Raw genomic sequence first — 19,847 nt, 5'->3', positions numbered from 1 at the left:
CGTCTTATCTCAGAAACGGATTATCCAAAGCCAAGGCGCGATACAAGAGTCTTTTCTTTTCGTTCGACTCAGAACTGTTACGAAAATAAAGTATTATTAGTAATCTCACTCGCGATAACTCCAATTCATCCCAGTCTACTACAGTTGACAAGCGTAAGGCAAGCAATGCTGCCAATGTAACACGTTGTTGACTACTTTCTCGCTTGCAGGACTACGATGCAAAGAACGAACTATTCGGAGAAGGTTTGGCAAATAAGAACAAACTACGAAGAGATAAAAGCTTATTGTTTCTGTCCGGAATTGCTATTGCTTATAAACGTACAAAACATGTCGACGTGAGAAGCATCAATCATAAAATTAGCTGAAGTAATAACTCTTCTTGTAAGATGGCGACACAGTTGCTTGAAATGGTAAAGATCTCGAGAGTTTGATTCTATCACTTCTAAAATTTTGTTTTTACTATGTAGTAGTAAATATAAGCATCATTTGCTGATTAATCAACGCATATGACTAGAAAGTTTTTATTCGTTTTTGCTCTCTTTCTTTTTCACGCATTATAATAAAATAATAACTGCAAAAAAAAAAGATGCCAACATCACACGGTATTCCCGGGCGGTCACCCATCCAAGTACTAACCGTGCCCAACGTTGCTTGACTTCAGTGATCGGACGAGAACTGGTATTCTAAACGTAGTATGGAAGTTAGCTAAAAACTTAATGGCATATTGATTGTATTCAGGTGAAAGAACAGCTTCAAAGAACAGCTTCGCGATTATAAAATTTTTAGTCTCTCACTTGATCTAAACACACAAAAAGGCAATAAAAAAATCAAAATAACTTAATTTTTATTCTTAACGTCGATAAATAATTAAATTTTCTAACAAAAAATAATTTTTTCATTTTCATGACGTCAAAATAAAAGGTTTATTCGCGTTTACACTTTTTGCATTCGGCATCTTCGCTTCTTTTCTTTTCAACGCTTAAGTATATATCTATCTCATTTTTAATTAAAAATTTTTGAAGATTTTAAACAACGCATAGATCTAAGTTTGTTTTTTATTCTTACACTAGACTACACTAGAACTCTCTTTTTCCTTTTCGCTACAAATATCAAATATATATTAAGAATTTTATTATAACAGTTGCAAAATTTCTTTTTCTCTTGAACTCTCCTTTAACTTCTTTTTATAATATTGCACCTGTTATTTTATGAAGATCAATATGACAGATGTTTTGTTGATGCATATTAATAACGAAATAAATTCTGTTAGAAGCTCTAGTGCGCACTTAAGGCCGTTGTATACTTATTTAATCTGTATAAAAATAAAACGCAAATGGTATAAACTGTAAATATAGATGAATTGGGACAAGTGTGGATGACTTGGGACAGCATGTATTTTTGTTAAATTCAATTATGGATGGATACCAAAAAATTTAATAATAAATAATACATATTGTCCCAAGTCACAAGTAATTTGAGATTCTTGCCTATCCTAATAGCGTTTTTGATCCGAGCGGATTTGCTCCCATTTAAGTTGGATAATGTTCTACTATTGGATGATGTTACATATTCTACCAATAGGAGAGCATGCAACGTTATTAATCCTAGGTTGGTGCAAATCCGCTCTAGTCGAATGCACTTTATTATATTGGTTAATCATTAAAATTGTGTTGTTTCTAGTATTCCTACACCTTTGCACTTAAAAAAAGGACAGCATTTAAGCTGATTTAAGCACGGTACTGTACTACGTCATAAAGATCGTAAGTTTCTTTTACAGCTGTTCAATATGTTTTGACAAAGATGTTATTATCATGCAAATGTATATATTATGTAATACGCAGAGTCTCATGATGACGCTGATGACAGTCTAAAATGGTCTAAACCTTTTAATAAAAGTGCCACGATATATACTGTGTAATTTGTGCGCTGTCTTAGGGTTAGAAAGTTTCAATTATGGCATACCCGGTAATTCTAAATAACAATTGTGACGGTTACATTTGCACGCAGTGACAATACGACGATGCACGCTTTATTCTATCATTTCAGTTTATTATAAATCCCCGAATCGCCTGATACTCGCACATTAAGTTAATACAATTAGCTCTGACGCACGGACGAGAAGTTGGCGCCTGATTTCATTTACAGCTTGTATGATTTTACGATTTTCCTCTATTGTATTTATCTTATCCGTTCCTTCAAGAGCGCGATGTACGGCTCCACTGATCCAGGATCAGAAATAAATCCAGAGGTACAACGATGGTTCTCCGCAGTGGACAGAGATGGAAGTGGACGAATAACTGCTATAGAATTGCAGTCTGCATTGGCCAACGGTCAAGGGGGTACTTTCTCTGACACAGCATGCAAATTAATGATTGGTATGTTTATAGATCTTGTACAACAAAGAAAATATAATATGTCGAATTTTCCTTTTACAAGTTATATCAGCAATATTAATTTTATTTCCTTTGCAGGCATGTTTGACAAAGAAAATGATGGTACTATAAACATCACGGAGTTTCAAGCTCTTTACAATTACATAAATGCTTGGCTCGGCGTATTTCGTGGCTTTGATCATGACAATTCGGGTAGTATACAAGAGAATGAATTAAGCGCAGCCTTAACACAAATGGGCTACAAGCTTAGTTCAGAATTTATTCAATTCCTCATAAAAAAGAGCGATGTTCGTGGTCATCAGTCCATTACCGTCGATCAATTTATAGTATTGTGTGTTCAAATACAGAGGTTTACAGGTAATTGAAGATACTTATGTAGAAGGAATAGAATATAATTTTATCATTTACTGATTTATTTAGAAATTTGGTATTGTAAACATCTGTACATGCAATAGTTGACAATATTTAATATAATCTAAGTACGTTCGTTTATTAAAATATGTCAAAGCCTTACTAGAAAGGCTTTGAAGCTTTTGATTGATCAATAACAAAAAAGAATTTTATAAATTGATCAATAGAAGAATGCTTCAAAGCATTTGTAGCATCGTTGACTATATTTTATGTTACAGAGGCATTTAGGACAAGAGATATGCAACAAACTGGATCAATCACTATTGGATTTGAAGACTTTCTAGGAGTAGCTCTTAGTTGCAGCATATAACATTTCCATATCTTGATAATAATATAGTTAAATTACTTTTACATACCTATGTATGCTGAAAAAAATTATTATTTAGATTTTTAAGCTCAAGGGCTATAAGTTCTTCTATTTTTCTATCTTAGGAGATAATGTAAAATGGAGGTTTATATGTATAAAAGTACTTGGGCTTCTTTAAGGTTTAAGATATCTATTTGTACTTGGAAATTTCTCTTTATTCTTTGCCTAAGCTTCGCCGCTTTAATTAATTTTAACAATATTTTTAAAGTAAGATAAGATTATTGATAAATATAAGGAATGCTAAAAAATTATGCTTCTTACCGATTCTGCTGATGTAATACACAGTACCTCAAATGACAATGAAACGGTTTTACTTTTACATTCATATACGTTAATAATAATACTTAACGAAATATTTAAATAAAAATGAATATCACATGACAAAAACGCAAGATACATTATATCGAGCAATACCCCATTTTGTATATTTACATACGATAAAAGAAAAATAGTTCATATTTTTACCATTTAAGTGATCCTTATATTATCGAATGTTCACATGTGTTTATAATTATTATCTTTAAGGATACAGATGTGAAGCTCTATCTGGAGGGATGCTTGAAATAAATAAGAATTTTCTTTATACAGATACTTTGAGAATAATACAGATGTTTTAAATTTACGAGACTACAAAATCATATTACTTCACATGAAACAGGCCCGAGAAAGAATTCAAGAGTTTGAACGATTACAAAAAGCGCGACATCTTCTAGATGCCATTTCATTACTAAATGATTTACTTGCTGATGGTTCCGAAATAGAAATACTATCGCTTGCTGAAATAATAGTGAGAAGATTAAAAAAGTTAGGTGTGACAAATACAACGACAGATAAAGAAAACGGTATGTACTCGATATATATGAGTTTTCTTTACGATGTATAATAGAATAAATTTTATATACATATAAAAAAAACTTATATGTATTATATTCCTTTTGTAGAATATTGGTATAAAAATACGAGATTATCAGCTTCGAGGTTTACACATAGCGGTATTTATCACTGTTGTACATTTTGCTCCAGTGGTGGAAAGAAAGAAATTATTTGTGGCTGCAGAGGCACCATGCCTGGTAAGAATTATAATTTCAGAAATTAAATCTTTAAATAGAACTACGGAACATGTATTAAACATAAAAATAAATTTTTATAATATTAATTCGATAGTATTGTAATACATTTGCAAAAAAGAGCAATTTTTAATAGGCCCTATTCACAATTTAGACATAAGCAATTAGATAAAAGATAAATTAATTTTTATAAAGGTGGTTACAAAGGTTGTGGCCATGGACATATTGGACATCCAGGTTTTAACCATTGGTCTTGTTGTGGATCTATATTACGTAATGGACGTTGCTTAATTATACGAAAAACTGTGCATCAACTTATATTGTAAGTCTTAATAAATTAATAAATATATCTTTGTGTATGAATATATAATTTAGATATTTCAGTTTAAAAAAAATGAAAACATTAATTACGCCTTGATTTTTTAAAAATATGAAAATATTGTTTCAAAAGATTAAGTATATTTATATGTTTAATCAATTGAGATTTAGATTTATAAGTTTTGAAACAATTTTATACACAACTGCAGTTTTTTTAAATGAGAAACTTCTGATTAAAAGTTGTATAAAACTTTAGATCTGTTTTTTATTCTTGCATTAGACTATACTAGAATTCTCGCTTTCGCTAAATACAAAATATGTATACTTCTCACTTTAAGTTCCAAAAGTGTATATTAATTCAGTCACAAAAACCTTTTATTTCAAGTAAAAAGGTAATCTTATCAATATTTAAATCCTATCCTGCAATAGCGCGCGCGCTTATATTGATCATTAAACTTAATAATTTAAATCATGCAGTAATACTTAACAAAGTAACGATTATTGAGCATCTCTGTTCGAAAAAAGCAGAAAAGTAAGAAGGCTAGAGAAAATATGGAATTATATTATGCTTGTCTTACCTTAATTTTATCGCTGTTTAGGCGAAATGTATGTAACACACACACAATGTATATAAATTAATATCAATTAATCTCACAACACACACACACACACACACACAAAATATATATATATAAATTATGTTAATTTATATATATATATTTTTTTTATATATTTCTTTGTCAATATATTTACATATAGATATATAAGGTATATACATAAAATCAGGTGCTATTTACATTTGTATTTATTATTAGTTACAAATGTTCGTACTATATATTTAACTAAACTTAAACATAACAAAACATACATCAGTCGTGATACATAACTTGCTTCTTGCTCAATATTGTTTAATGTTATATTAACAAAAATATATTCAAATCTTATAATTATTTTAATAATTCTAAGATATATAATAATTCGGTTTGTGTATCAGTCAAAGAACTTTGGAATGTATGCTTTGTACCTCAAATGACAATTATATCTTTTTCGTTTACTATTTCCATATTAATTACATGACAATTATATTACAGTGTACTAACATTAATAAATGCGAATGCACATTTGTGCGTGGTCTTATACACATCGAACGCTGTTTTTATTATATATAAAAAAACATTCATAAATTTTGAAACATTGTATAATAAATTTTAAATCTATAGATTTATATTACAAAACTGGAAGTTATATAAATCATACACTGTGCAAATACGAATTGTATAAAACTCATTATACAATGTTTTAGAATTTATATTTTAATTCAAAAATAACTGAACATACCTGCAAATCTTGGCTATATTGTGTGCTTCTTCAAGATCATTAGTTGAAAATACGTCGTGGTTATATTGAATCAATAGATTATTTAGATACATCCTTGCTTTCTGCAACATTGTTGCTAAGTACATACCAACTCTTTTTCCCACTCCAACAGCGTCTTCACTAGCGTGACCTCTATGCTGTATACTCCACATGCATTCCTTGCACGTTACCTGAAAATATATTATTGTTTATTTATAAATCCTATAAAATAGTAAGTCATATAGTATATGAAAAAGAATTTGTATGGTCTCAATGAAAGTATTAATCGTTTGAAGTCGATTGCATTTCCTTTGTATACATAATGCAATATTAAAAAGTATATGTAGGAAGAAAAAATTTTTGTAAACCTGCTGACATGCGATGCAATAGAATCTTAAAGCGTGCGTCGGGTGTATTTGACATAAACTCGTTCGTCGTACTTTAGTAGCCTCCCATAGTGGCTTCATTAAATGTTTAATTGTTCTTGCTTCCGCAATATTTTGTTGTTCATGTTGCCTGCCGCATTCCGAGCAAAAATTGCGCAAACACGTTGAACACTGTATGAGTGCCTTAAAAGAATAATATGCGGAAAATAATATAACATTCCTACTTTGCGACAAAATTAAAATTTTAAAGAATGGAATAATAATATCTAAATCGTCGCGAATTGTACCATAACTTCGCCTGTACAGGTATCACAAAGTACTCTATTGACCAGTTTACGTCGTACGGTGTCCATAACTGAACGGTGTTGTAAAGGATAATGCGGTGGTGGTATAGCAGAATTAGCATTCGGCAAATGCGAGTCGCATAACGGACACGTTTCGTAAATATCGGGTTGTGTGTAAATTCGATTTTTATCTCGTATTTCGTTCTTTGAAGGAGCTGCAAGAATATAATTCTATTAATATGTCTTTATAACAAATCAAAAGTCAATGATTATAACAGTTACATTAATATTATTATTAAAAATATTGAATTGTATTTTCTTTTGTTGAAATCAAATTTTTTTTTTGCCACTTACTTTTGCTCATCAATTCGTAAACGCAAGATAAACATATAGGATGCAAGCAAGGAAGGAGTCTAGGTTCCTCCATTCTGTGCCCACATCTAGGACATTGGAAGTCTGCGTCGTGCGGCAACCTATGTGAAGAATGCATCGGTTCTCTCAGATTTTCTTCGACTTTATTGCCCATTTTATTGCGAGTGAAAACGGGGGAAGACTGGTATGCAAAACTATTCGAATTCGGCGAAGGTACACATCTTTTTCTGGAATCTTCATTACTGAAAATAATCAAGGACATTTATAGATATTGTAAAAATAAAAAAAGTCTTAAAAATTCTATTCACATCAGCTGTGCGATTGATGTTTTACATAGTATAATTGTAATTTTAACTCTCGATTCAAAGAGGCTTTATATGTTAAATCAAATGTCACATATTAATAAGTTTAATTTAAAGATCGCATCGCTTACCGTTTGTTCGGTGCTATCGTCATTGGTTCAACATGAACGAAATCTTCAGTATTTATATCTTTGCTCTTGCATTCGACCAAATTTGCGTAAATGTGATCGCAGCTTCCAAGTTCACTGTCTACCGTAGTCTCGCGACCGCAGCAACTTTTCGAAGAGCGTTTCGCCGAACAATTCACGAAATCCATCGATTACGCTAAAAATGCAACTGTAATGAGAGTAACTGCAATAAATATGTAATTTTTTTTCTGATCAACATCAAAATCCCAATCAATAATTACTCACCAAAAATTAAGATACAGGACGAGAGATACGAAGGAATAAGTCAACGGGCCGCACGAAGTCTTCCTACTACTTAAAACTCATTCTCCAACAGCGTAGTGGGTTAAAAATAACTTTAAAACATAGGCTATGAGCCAAACGCATGTGGAACTTATCTTGAAATGCGAAATCTTCGCTGCTCCCGTTGCGAAATTATATCTTTAATATCTAGATCATCTCGAGGAAATGTGGAAAAAATTTGCTAGCACAGAAGTGAATAAAAATACTTGATATTTATGTAATAATTTATTAGGAAGAAATTTTCTTGTTTAATATAATAAATCTTTTAGAGAGATAGGATTTTTTTAAATTAAGTGAACAAGAATTATTTATAAATAATTTATAAATAATATTGGAAGCAATACACTTTTAATATTAAGCAATAACTTTTTTTTTATTTGAAAAGTAGATGTATGCGAGGAATAAATAACAAAATATAGGTATGGATAATAAATTTTATTTAGTATCCATGTAGTGTAAAAATAAGATCGGCAATGTATATATTAAAGAGTAAGCAGTACATATAAATGACATACAGACCTCATACAGTATTTATTATATATATCGATTTTTAATTGAAATACTTTCTAAGGCCATAATAATACTTAGACAAGCTCTCAAATAGGTTGACGATTACATGACACTGCTTTTTATTGCGTCAGCAATCGTTGGCGCAGTTAAGATCACATGATAAGTACAGAATAAAATTGATTAATAATACTTAAGACGAATTAAGTAATGTGACATTATTATTATTAATATCGTATATCTATAAACAATACTTAAAATCTATCTACCTTCTTAGAACATTGTTATCAATACCGATTCTGAAGGCGACCATTCTTCATAAGGTACATATGTCAACTGACACCTTCATGACTAGTATTTCAAGATTGGCCAAACTGACACGACTGTGTGCTATTTATCTTTGTACCACTATCGTTGCATTTCTGAAACTTGATAAAATTTAGATATAAAATATATTGATTACTATATTTTAATATATCATGAATTTATTGTACTATTACCTCATGTCTTTACTCGAGGACCGACTTTGATAAATCCATTTCGAGATTTACCGTTTCTTACATGACTACCGCTTTTACTCTTACGATGTTCAAACAAAACATCATCAGAATCAGTGTCAGATTCTGATAACACCATCTTGTGAGTTGAAACTGTATACAAAAAGAAAATTATTATAACTTAATAATTATAATAAATAAACATGTGATATATATTCAAATATTTTAAAAGGATAATTTTTAAAATAGTTTGAGCAAGAAATAATAGTAAAATAAAATATTTTAAATAATAAAATTTTATAGTTTTAATACTTTTTCATCTAAATTGACATTAAAAAAAAACTCTACAGTGATAATGTGTGTGGCAAATAATTCAAAACACTGATTAAACATTTACTATTATCATTTCATGAGCACAAATTGAATAATAGAAAAGTTACATACATGCACTGCTCTCATCTTCTGGTTCTGGTTGTAACAGAGAATAACGTGGTGGTTTCTTCTTAGGCCGAAGCAAACGTCTTCTACCAGCGCATATCCTCTGACACAAGCAAACAAGACCCCAAATAAATCCAACCCAGCATATAACTAATGATAGCAATGCTATTATTACATACAAAATGCTCCAATCTAAAAAAAAAGAGAAGGGATTAAAATATAATGTAGAATAAAATGTAGCTAAAAAGCTATGTTAAAAAGTGCACATAAAATAATTTAAAAGATACGTTGAGATCATTGAGACGCTGTGTTAAATAATGTTGGTAAATAGAAAGAAAAAAACATACCGCAATTAGAGTCTCCGTTACCAAAATACTTTTGTATTAAATTCTGCATCCAAAATGCTTCGCACAAGCATTGTCTTGTCTCTTGATCGCATACACCATGACCTAAAAGAAATCTACCTTTATTTTCATTTTTTACATAACAATTTTTACTTTTTACATAAATAGTTTTTGCATATTTTATATTGTACTTTAATATTTTATATTTTCAATATAATACCTGAACAATTATTTTGACATACAGCGGTATCTATATTAGCAACTGATAGTTGTAAGAGACCAGAATCTTGTAGTAACTTTTCTTTTAGTCTTTTGACCACTTCTGGACCTGGTAATATTGTTTTTCCCCCCTTCTTTTCCACGTAAAATATTAAGACGGCCTTTCCAGTGTGTGGTTCCGCTCTCAAACTTCGTACGACAATCGAAGCTTCGTCTCGTAACAACATCTGCAGTTTCACTACCAATGAATCTTTTTGTGAAACAGTTAACATACTAGCCCCAATGTTTAGCGTTAGTTCTACCAAGTATAACAACTGCGGATCTATGGAATGGAAAGAGAAAGTTAAATTTTTAAGTTATCACATTACAAAACGGTGATATATTTCTAGTTGATACTAACCGGGTTTCACAATTACTGACACAGTGTCTTCACTGCTCAGACCTTGATCATCCATTACTTTTAATCGAAAGACATAACGACCAGGAACTATATCTGTTAGCTATAAAAAAAGACACAAACATGTATGTATTTGTGTATGTACACATTATGTACACAATCAAATGGAATTGATATTTTAATTTTACCATTAAGACTGGTGATTTATCCGTATTTTGAACTATAGTGCCAATTGCAAGACTAGATTGATCTCTGGTCCACAGCCATTGTCCTATCCTTAAGTCATCGCTCGATTGTGAGCCATTGATGATTAAAGCGCTGATTGGTGCCGTCACAACTTGATCGCCACCAGCGTTCGCTTTTGGAGGTGCATTTTTATCTAGGGAATAAAATTTGTTGTAATGTATATCGCACAATATAATAATACGATTGAAAGACAATGCTTACTTTGTGTTACCTTTACATTGACCGTATCCGAATCCGCGTTTCCATTATCGTCAACAACAGTCAATTTAAATACATAATCACCCTTAGTTAGTTTTGTAATATTTGTGACAGATTCATTAACTGTAGCAAATTCAGCGTTATTAGGCCCGCTGTAACACGAATAATACATTTTTAAATCTAAGATACATGGTATATACAGTAAGATATAATTTAATTAGATACGTTGTACCTTACTTGCTCCCAATGATATAAGACAATTTTTATATCATCCTTACTTTTTGTGCCATTCAGAACAGCGCGGGTTGTCGGTAATGCTATACTTATATCGTCACCAGCATCAGCTACAACAAAATTAATTGAAACATAAGAAGTGGTACATTTAAAATTGTTAAATATTTTCTATCACTGTGTAGTTACAAAATTTGATAGATTTAAAATATTAATAACAAAAACGACGTCTACCCTTTGGTGGTTTATTCGTTGGAGGTTTCACAAAGACATGCACTTCCGCTGTGGAAGATTGCTCGGAATCGTCTGTTACTTTAAGTACAAATGTATACATTCCTTCCTCTAAGTTTGATAATTGTAAGTAAGGTGTTCTTGTGTTTTGCATATCCACCGCTTTATTCTGATCAGATGGACTTTTGGTCCATTCCCAACTGGCTATTCCTCGATCATCAGTACTTAAATTACCGTTAAGCGTCAATGTATTTTGAGGTAGATAAATGATAACATCTTGGCCTGCGTTTGCACTAGGAGGATAGTCGGTCACTTTCAAGACAGTTATATTGGCACTTGTCGAATTTGTAACGTGATTTGAATCTTCAACTGTTAATCTGCAAAAATGATTTATATAAAGAGGATTTATATAAAAATTATTATTTTATCTAATAGCTCATTTCTACCATGACAATCGGCATAGTAGAAATTTTTCTTTTTCTTCTTTAAATAAAGAAACTAATATATCGATTGGCTATAGTATAATGTAGCAGTTATAGCATATTGTATAATTATATTAGCGGTAACAGTTAGTACTAACTTGAATGTGTAATTGCCAGCAATAAGATTATTTAATTGAAGCGTGGGTGTATCCACAAGGTTAGGCTGATATCCAATCGGACCTTGTTGCAGTTCCCAATGATAAGAGATAACACGATCATCATCTTTACTACTCGAACCATCCAAGACCGCGCCTGTATTTGGTAATTTTACAATTTGCGAAGCAGGAGTAATTATGGCAATTGGTGCTTGATTGATACGTTTCGCTAAAATAAAACCTCAGATTAAAAAAAAATCAATACTTAATAAAAAAAAAATTTTTTTTTTAAAGAACTTACGAGGTAAAACGCTGACATTGGCATAAGCTTCTCCATAAGCATTTGGACTGCTTACAGTTACTTTAAACGTGTACAACCCTTCTGATAAATTGCTTAATTTAACAGTACCACGATTTTGATCTGTCATTGTTCCAGTGTGTCCCTCCGGTTGACTAAGCAAACTCCAAACGTAATTATAATGTTGATTGCCCCGTTCAGCAGGGACAGTATACGCGGACAATGTAGCTTCGTTTTCCGGTAATCTCACTTCTTTAGAAATTGCTGAGACTACTAATTGCTTCATAGTCGGCTTAATTGATGTGCTGGTTTCTTTCATAGTTGGAACTTTAATTTGTTGTGTTACGCCGAGCTCACCAGTATCTATCTCATCTATCATTATACAAGTACCTGCAGCAAATATAAATCATTAAAAATACAATCAATTTTCGATTACAAATGAGTAAAACTAAAACATACCAGCAATAGTCCGCTTGAAGCCTAAAGGACACTGACAAGTTCCAACATTGGTATCTCCATGTTTTACGCAAATTTCATTATCTAGGCAACCCGATTGATCTATACAATTGATAATATTGATTCTGCTTGCTTCGTTAAACAGTACTTGATCTTGCTCTGTGCCATCTGTACTCAATGTTCTAAACATACATGACGCATTAAATAAATTATTATTTATTGCTCAGAGGGATAAAATTGTTTAATGATGGATGTCTAATTAATTTTGAATTAAACTATTTAATTTTGCTTACCCGGCATTGTCTTCATTGACTTGATCTAATATATCACTCCATACTTTGTTACTCTCCACAGGTCTGACCAATACCATGCTCGGTGGATTATCATTTGCCAATTCAGGTCTGTATAATGGTACACATACCATGGAGTTCTCGCATTCTACATGATAACATGTACCATTGTACATAAATGCTACATTACATAAAGGTTTCTTGCAACAGGCCATTGCACAGTCTTGCAAATTGGACAAGTGAATTTGTTTCGTATAAGTTCCACCAGTCAAATTTCCACGAGGTAAATAACTTGTAAACACTCGCTGATATAGATCTGGACATAACAATTGTACGTTCCACCTGGCATAATCGCCGATGCAGCTTTCGAATAATAATAAATATAATCCCAGGCGATATATCCCAATCATGTTAGCTGTATAACAAAATTAAAAATCACATATATAAACATTTCCTTTTTAATTTACAAGATATTAATAAAAACATTTTTCAGAAAAAAAAAAATATAAATATATATATAAAACAGTGTATAGTATAATAAAAATAACATAGAAATCATAAATATATCGTATAAATCATAAAATAAAATAAACACACAATGCATTATTTTGATAACTGAGATAAAATAATGTTTATTTACAACATATAAGAAAACAATGCACTTCAACATATCAATATAAATATAAATTATAATTCTAATAAAAATATTATATAAAAAAATTTTTTAAATACATTTTAAAATGTATATTTTAATTATTTAACATTTAACTGAACGTGTTATCTAAGATTGTAAAAGTGATACACGTACAAAATGATGTTGAGGAAATATCGGATATCAATAAAACATTCAATAAAATAGGACTTGTACCTGATTCTTGTTGTACACCGTTGTAAAAATAAATGGGGACACTCGCGAACGCGAAGGCCAAGCAGAAAGATCGTTAGGTTACTTTACGATGACACATGTGTCACCTCCTGCGTTTTTCTGCTGTCGTAAACCCCTCGCGATCCGTCGACGATTATTCGCCCGGCGAGTCTCACTTTAAAGTAGCTTGCAGACTTGCGCAGCTTATCATATATTAGTAGCATGTTATTATCAAATAGCCTAGACCATATGGGTGATTATCATATTTCCTGTCGCACCGTACCGGAATAACGATCGCGCATAATAATACTGACGATAAAAACCGACACGGACGCGACGTCCCTCGACGAGCGAACGACGTGAACGAAAACTCAAGAGCTGTCAAGTATCATGACCAACCATGAAAATATTGACAATTGTTTCCGCATTTTACTGCCATCTGCAATATAGGGAATTAATATACGCTGTCGATTTGAATTTATTCCTTTTATAGCAATATATAGAGTATTAAATTTCTTGCACTACGAAGTAAATATATTTAAGACGTTAGAGGGGAAATGAAGAAAGATTAAACGTATAAAAATAGCAAATAAATCTATTATCGACAGAAGGAACTGATATAATTAAAGAAGATGACATTATCGACTTCCTTTTCTCTCCAAAAAAATGCAATAATATGAAATCTAATAGAAGTTTGCATTATTTAAAATTTAGCTTATAAGACACATATCAACAAGCGTAATTATTTTTATCATTTTGACTTCAAAATAACGTCTTTAATGTCGTATCTTTTTTGCTAGAATATAATATTAATTTTACGATTTATTATTTTATAGATAAGTGAACCTCTATCTCTATAGTACAAAATATTATAATAGCAAAGCTACTTATAATATCATAACAGCAAAGTTACTTTAAAAATAATATTTCATAAACATTGTAGCAATATTCCTATGTCCTCTAAAATAATTAAAATATTACTGCAACCCTACAAGCGCAAAATATTCCTAAAATATGATATGAACATTTTTAATAAATTAAAATAATATTATTATTATATTTCGAGAATATTATATAATATTTTTTAATATTATAGGAATATTCTATAGATGTTATATGTCCACTTTATATAATACTTATTATTATTTAATATTTCTTTTAATATTTCTGTAAATATTAAAGAGAGTACTTATTAATATTAATTATTTTTATATAAGTGCAATTTGAATTCATAATAAGTAAGGTCTTCGGTCTGCATCTTAGTGTTTTAATAACATTTTGATATGATTTTATATACACTGTGACGTGACATTTTTTACCATCCGACATAAGGATGACCTAACCGAAGCAGCGCGGCATTTGGAAGGTGGGCGTGTCTGCGCTTATCTTTGAGCGATTCTTTTTGTTCTGTAAGGTATTATTGTTGTTTGCGAGTTTATGTAGGATAATTGGCAACTATTGTGTATGAATATTATTGTACTAACTGTCTTATCACCTCAACTGGTAGCATGGAAGAAGATGGAGGACACAGATCTGAGGCACGAGGGCACTCAGAGGAGGGATAGTACACAAGTGATACCATTTTGAATTTTTTCAACTAATATTCTATTTATGAGCTTGTTATCCTATCGCTGAATTCATTACATACGATTGCTAAAAAGGGAGCGACTAAAGCGACACTAAAGGATGGCCACTCTTTGTAAAATTAATTTTTTACGACTTAAAACCTTATGAGCGCTACAATTTCTATTAGATCCTGTAAATCATATCCCGCGTATAAGGATAAAGGATTAATAAAGGATTAATAAACGTGCAGTGCTATCGCGACTCACGATTTGCAAGAAGGACTGACAGGGCTCGCGAGGACCAAGAAGATAGAAGATAAGCGATAAGAATTATCACGTGGACCTATGATTATCTGCGTGTCATGGTGGAGATAATCCTTCTCTTCCACCATGCTTGTGCATGCTGCGCGCTCTCGGAAGGAATCGAGCCCGGCCAAAGAGTAAAGAGAAACAGGAGGGAATGTATCAATAGTGGGGGTAGCTAAATCCGCGGATGGATGTACGTCATGGCAGCCATCTTAACCGTCCACTTTTTATGCTAATATATATAGCCACTTCCGTCCGCTTGCTTAGAACCAAACATACCCTCCTGTTTCTGTTTACTCTTTGGACCCGGCACTTGTGCTGTGGTCTCATCCAATAATTCCGCCCAATAATTCTATCGAAAGTCCATGGACTTTCGATGGAGCATACTTTGAATTAACTCATTTTGTATTGTTTTGTTTAAATAAATATATCTTTTTCATTAAGAAAGAGCGGAAACTTATTCCGATATTCAATACAATTTGTTATAAATATACAACTTTACAAATACTTTTTAAACATGCCAAAATATATATAAAAATCGTTCAACAATTTTTATATACTTGTAAAAGTGATGAAAATTAATCCAGAACACGAATGACTCAACGTGTGTAGTAAAGATACCCAAAACTAAGATGTGTGTACTAAGGATTAATTGTGAACGCACGACGAAATTGTGCCACGCTCGTGAGTGCAATTGTAATTCATCCAGTTTTACAACTTACGCGCCAAAATCATTTTCAGTTTTTAATCGTAATCTTGAACTGAACTGAGGTAACAATTTTACAAATTAAAATAAATGTTATTATAACATAATACTTTTTAATATTCCTACAATATTACAGTAACAATAAATAATATTACTTTTAATAATTATATATTATTAGGAGTATATATAACTATCCATTATTTCTGGAATATAATTTAATATTATATAATATTAAATATTATTATTAATAAAATATTATTAAAACGTCACATTTAATATTCTTAGAATATGCCTAAAATATTACTTAATAATAAATAGTATTATGTGCTCAAAGGGATAGTATAATGTAAACTTTATAGAATCTTCCTTTACAATTTAGAAAAAAAAAAAAAGACAACATCACACGGTGTTCCCAAGCGGTCACCCATCCAAGTACTAACCGTGCCCAACGTTGCTTAACTTCAGTGATCGGACGAGAACTGGTGCCTTCAACGTGGTATGGACGTTGTCCGATATTATAGTTATTTGAAAATGGTTTTCACCTGCTTTAATATTACTTAAAAAATTTCATTTTTTACACAGTAATGTTGGACTTATTAAAATCTTGTAATATTTATTACTACATAAAAAAATTGAAATTTTAAAAGTAAATGAATGCGAAAAAATTAGCACGTCACATGATCATAATAAGATGTTTCTAAACGATGACCCTAATGTAAATTATACATATTTATTTATGAAGTATTTGTATAAATATAACGTGTTATATTATATATAAAAATAATTATTTAGATATTTATGTTATCGATCGGTTTAAATATTTTACATCCATGTCGATAATACGAAATTCTGCAATTACCCATGATACATATATATATATATACACCGATAATTTATCGACAAACCATATATTGCAATTTTCGCCGATAGCCGCGCGATGGCGCCACCGACACATTTCCGATGGTGAAAAACAGCAGCTGTAAATGCTAAACCACCGTGCGTCGATGCGTGTGGCTCATGTAGGAACGTCGGAAGGAAAAGAAAGAGAATAAAAGACAGTTTGTTTTCGTCGAAGAATGACGCGATCGTCAGCGGATGATGGGTGAGGTACAGAATGTCGAGAGTGTCGATAGTCTTGGAGGTCTCTTCTCCTCGCGGCCGCGCAATTCAACGTGCGTGCGTTTGCGTGCGCGCGGCGTCTCCCTCCCCACTCTCGCGTCCTCTCGCTCTCTTTCTCCGTTTTCCTCCCTTCCACCCCCTCTCGCCCATTCCCTTTCGCTCCTCTCCCGACATGGCCAAGACGTACCGTTAACTCACGCGTCTCTCCTACTATCCATTGATGCCTCCGCCGTCGCGTAACTCGTGCGTGCTCCCCGATACGTGCATCCCGCATCGGGCGCGTGCAAGGACGCGCGTCCTCGCCTGCTGCGTGCCGCAAGTCTGGGACGGTACGCGTCGCGCTGCGCAAACCGGCCGCAGGACCGTCAACGTCGGAAGGTTAGGTGAGTGGAACTTTCATATATGTATATACGCGGGCCGTTCTCGTTAGGCTTGCTTCATCTCGGCTTCGTTTGGTTTGGCTTCGCCATCGGTCGGTCCGGCTTCTCCGCGTTCCCCGTCACTCCTCTCCGCGCTTGTCTACGATCTTATCTGATCTGGCGGCGATCTGGAGAAAACGGCCCCCTACCGCCTTTCGCCTTTGTCCCCGTATATGCGGCAGGTGTGTTTACGCGCCCCGAGAGTGGCTGATTGTTGCTGTGATTTAAAGCCGGCACTCGAGATTTACTAGTCACTTGTCAAACATCTGACGGAACGTTTTTTTTTTTCACATTGAGTATTCTCTCCGCATAACGGCCGATGTGACGCGACGAATCGGTGAGTAATTAAACAATCACTCGAAAGCCTCGAGAGCGAAGGTGACGTTTGGAGTAGTGTCTGTATCTGTACGCGTCGCGTTTGTTATTTTCGTCAGCTGTTCGCGCGTGTCTTTAAAAGAAAAGGGACACGTCCTTTTATCGGGGATATTTTTGTCCTACTAAGCTGGAGCGCATACCAAGCCGACATCGGGATTAGGAGTAAATCTCTACTGTTTTCGCCGCTCTCGCCTGGCTTTCCTATCTGCCGTCGCGACAATTATATATCTGTTGAACGCGATAAAACATGATATACGCGAGAGTTCTAAACTCACGAAAAAAAAATTGTTACGCTCAAGCCGATCTTAAGGAGCATCTTCAATGAGATTTTAAAGCGTTAAGCGAGATTTTAAGACTCAATGATTCAATGCCCGTTCCTGCCAATGTAGATTAAGTTTAATTTAATCTCAGTTCAACTTATTCCTCATCTTTTTTTAAGAATTAGAAAAAGATGAAGAGAAAGTTGAATCGAGATTAAAGTTAATTAAAATAAATTAGTAGAAATGGATATTAGAATTAGAAAAAGAAATTAATTGAACTGAGATTAAAATTAAACTATTGAAGCGGGTGCATCAGTCGTAAGAAATTGATTAATCACAGTCGAATGTAGAAAAAATGACGAACTATAATTGGTCAATTTCTTACGGCTTAAAATTTAAGGAATCCTAAAGTCGTTTGTGTTTATCAATTATTTTTCAAATTTTTCTAATTGCCTTTACACAAATATAAACATCATTTTTTTATAAATGAAGTAAGTATTTTCAAACTGCTCGTCTTTGTGCTAAAAATTTTGAAAAATTACAGTTTTGTTATCAACTTCTGACGTCAGTTCGTAATAATATTTGCTTTATGTAGAAGAAGGTCATCGATATATCGACATACCATTTTTTGTTTGTAGATAATGTCTTAAACAAAAGGTAAAATTAAAACTTTAGAAATATTAATATTTCTAGGAAATATATAATTATCTTCAGTTCTGATAGGGCTATTGGATACTATAACGTAATACTATTGTATAAAGATTATATTAGCTTATGGTCTGTCATATAAGTGTGCCGGTTTACGCTTCACTCTTATTTTATATTTAAATAAGACCATATGAAAAAATGAAAAAGGAAATAATGTAAATAAAACTAATTTAGGACACTGCAAACATGTAAAACGATGTAATAATACCAATAATATAGCCCACAGATCTGTCCAATTGAACTCTGGAGCTAAAACGTAAAGCTATCATTGCAAAAAAATTTAATGTGAAATTTCAAGGACTGAGATGTTGATAAACGTCACTCAGATGCGTATCAATACTTTATATTTCCCGAAATCTTATCTACATTAAATTTCTTTGTGGTCTCGCATTTTGGTTCCGGAGCTGAAATTGGACAAGCCTGATATAGCTATTATTAAACTACGCAATTTGCAAAAGAAAAATTATAAAAATTTTATTTTTGTAACTGTATAATTTGATTTTGTATAGGAACGAGCGACAAATATATGAATTATGAGATTTTACTTTTTTAATTATCTAAACAGATTATATTTTTATCAGTCTTAATGAAGTGCAATAGTCAATTTCCAAGAAGTAAGGGAGTGTCTTTTAAGAGACGCTCCCTAATATATTAGTATTGATGAGTTTTATATACTTTGTATATGTATTTTGGTTCGGACTAGAGATTATACGAACAAACAATGTTGAGTTCTTAGTATTGGGCTTTAGATATCTAATATGAAAGATTAGTTAGTTAGAAAATTTGTAGACCGGAAAAAATGATGTTATATTAAAAAATGATTAACAGTATTATTATAATTGAAAATAATTTTATTGATTCACACACAC

General features: G+C 32.2%; 5 protein-coding genes across 16 annotated transcripts in view; 3 read left to right on the top strand and 2 right to left on the bottom strand.

Annotated features, from left to right (window-relative positions):
* The first annotated feature begins 1,580 nt into the window (after window positions 1–1,580).
* Window positions 1,581–3,168, top strand: LOC108745427 (peflin). Of its 5 annotated transcripts, XM_018481579.1 has the most exons (6): window positions 1,581–1,608; window positions 1,681–1,760; window positions 1,842–1,965; window positions 2,201–2,375; window positions 2,472–2,750; window positions 3,023–3,168. In XM_018481579.1, exons 3-6 carry the CDS (start codon window positions 1,954–1,956, stop codon window positions 3,112–3,114), a joined length of 558 nt encoding a protein of 185 aa, XP_018337081.1. In that variant the 5' UTR covers window positions 1,581–1,608; window positions 1,681–1,760; window positions 1,842–1,953; the 3' UTR covers window positions 3,115–3,168. The 5 variants fall into 5 exon arrangements, with proteins under 5 accessions (XP_018337081.1, XP_018337080.1, XP_018337083.1 ...); XM_018481578.1 differs by lacking the exon at window positions 1,581–1,608 and having other exon boundaries at window positions 1,619–1,760; XM_018481581.1 differs by lacking the exons at window positions 1,581–1,608; window positions 1,842–1,965 and having other exon boundaries at window positions 1,619–1,760; window positions 3,023–3,167.
* Window positions 3,169–3,213: 45 nt separating this feature from the next.
* LOC108745428 lies at window positions 3,214–4,607 on the top strand. The gene is made up of 3 exons (XM_018481582.1): window positions 3,214–4,013; window positions 4,113–4,241; window positions 4,434–4,607. Exons 1-3 carry the CDS (start codon window positions 3,821–3,823, stop codon window positions 4,562–4,564), a joined length of 453 nt encoding a protein of 150 aa, XP_018337084.1. The 5' UTR covers window positions 3,214–3,820; the 3' UTR covers window positions 4,565–4,607.
* A 1,213-nt stretch (window positions 4,608–5,820) lies between these two features.
* Window positions 5,821–7,760, bottom strand: LOC108745470 (tripartite motif-containing protein 45-like). Of its 2 annotated transcripts, none has more exons than XM_018481638.1 (6): window positions 7,670–7,760; window positions 7,388–7,592; window positions 6,937–7,196; window positions 6,586–6,797; window positions 6,281–6,481; window positions 5,821–6,103 (listed from the first exon to the last, which is right to left on the bottom strand). In XM_018481638.1, the coding sequence occupies exons 2-6, from the start codon at window positions 7,570–7,572 to the stop codon at window positions 5,870–5,872; spliced, it is 1,092 nt and encodes a 363-aa protein (XP_018337140.1). In that variant the 5' UTR covers window positions 7,573–7,592; window positions 7,670–7,760; the 3' UTR covers window positions 5,821–5,869. The 2 variants fall into 2 exon arrangements, with proteins under 2 accessions (XP_018337140.1, XP_018337141.1); XM_018481639.1 differs by having other exon boundaries at window positions 7,388–7,580; window positions 7,670–7,689.
* A 417-nt stretch (window positions 7,761–8,177) lies between these two features.
* On the bottom strand, window positions 8,178–13,925 carry LOC108745650 (dyslexia-associated protein KIAA0319). Of its 3 annotated transcripts, none has more exons than XM_018481946.1 (15): window positions 13,524–13,925; window positions 12,659–13,070; window positions 12,369–12,547; window positions 11,913–12,299; window positions 11,615–11,840; window positions 11,038–11,411; window positions 10,805–10,916; window positions 10,576–10,724; window positions 10,317–10,507; window positions 10,132–10,231; window positions 9,733–10,053; window positions 9,516–9,617; window positions 9,175–9,360; window positions 8,734–8,883; window positions 8,178–8,661 (listed from the first exon to the last, which is right to left on the bottom strand). In XM_018481946.1, the coding sequence occupies exons 2-14, from the start codon at window positions 13,063–13,065 to the stop codon at window positions 8,735–8,737; spliced, it is 2,883 nt and encodes a 960-aa protein (XP_018337448.1). In that variant the 5' UTR covers window positions 13,066–13,070; window positions 13,524–13,925; the 3' UTR covers window positions 8,178–8,661; window position 8,734. The 3 variants fall into 3 exon arrangements, with proteins under 3 accessions (XP_018337448.1, XP_018337447.1, XP_018337450.1); XM_018481945.1 differs by having other exon boundaries at window positions 8,178–8,655; XM_018481948.1 differs by lacking the exon at window positions 13,524–13,925 and adding an exon at window positions 13,464–13,505 and having other exon boundaries at window positions 8,178–8,655.
* A 3,458-nt stretch (window positions 13,926–17,383) lies between these two features.
* Window positions 17,384–19,847, top strand: part of LOC108745592 (probable beta-hexosaminidase fdl) — a 41,937-nt gene continuing 39,473 nt past the window's right edge. For 3 of the 5 annotated variants that reach the window (XM_018481834.1, XM_018481833.1, XM_018481827.1), the window contains exon 1: window positions 17,384–17,599. The gene's annotated coding sequence lies outside the window, so the exon portion shown is untranslated. Of the gene's footprint in view, window positions 17,600–17,643; window positions 17,973–19,847 lie in introns of those variants that run through there. The other 2 variants (XM_018481829.1, XM_018481830.1) reach the window with 2 other exon arrangements.

The sequence above is a fragment of the Trachymyrmex septentrionalis genome, unplaced genomic scaffold, assembly GCF_001594115.1.
Source record: "Trachymyrmex septentrionalis isolate Tsep2-gDNA-1 unplaced genomic scaffold, Tsep1.0 scaffold14, whole genome shotgun sequence".
NCBI lineage: Eukaryota > Metazoa > Arthropoda > Insecta > Hymenoptera > Formicidae > Trachymyrmex > Trachymyrmex septentrionalis.
This window is presented reverse-complemented; position numbering and strand designations above follow the sequence as displayed.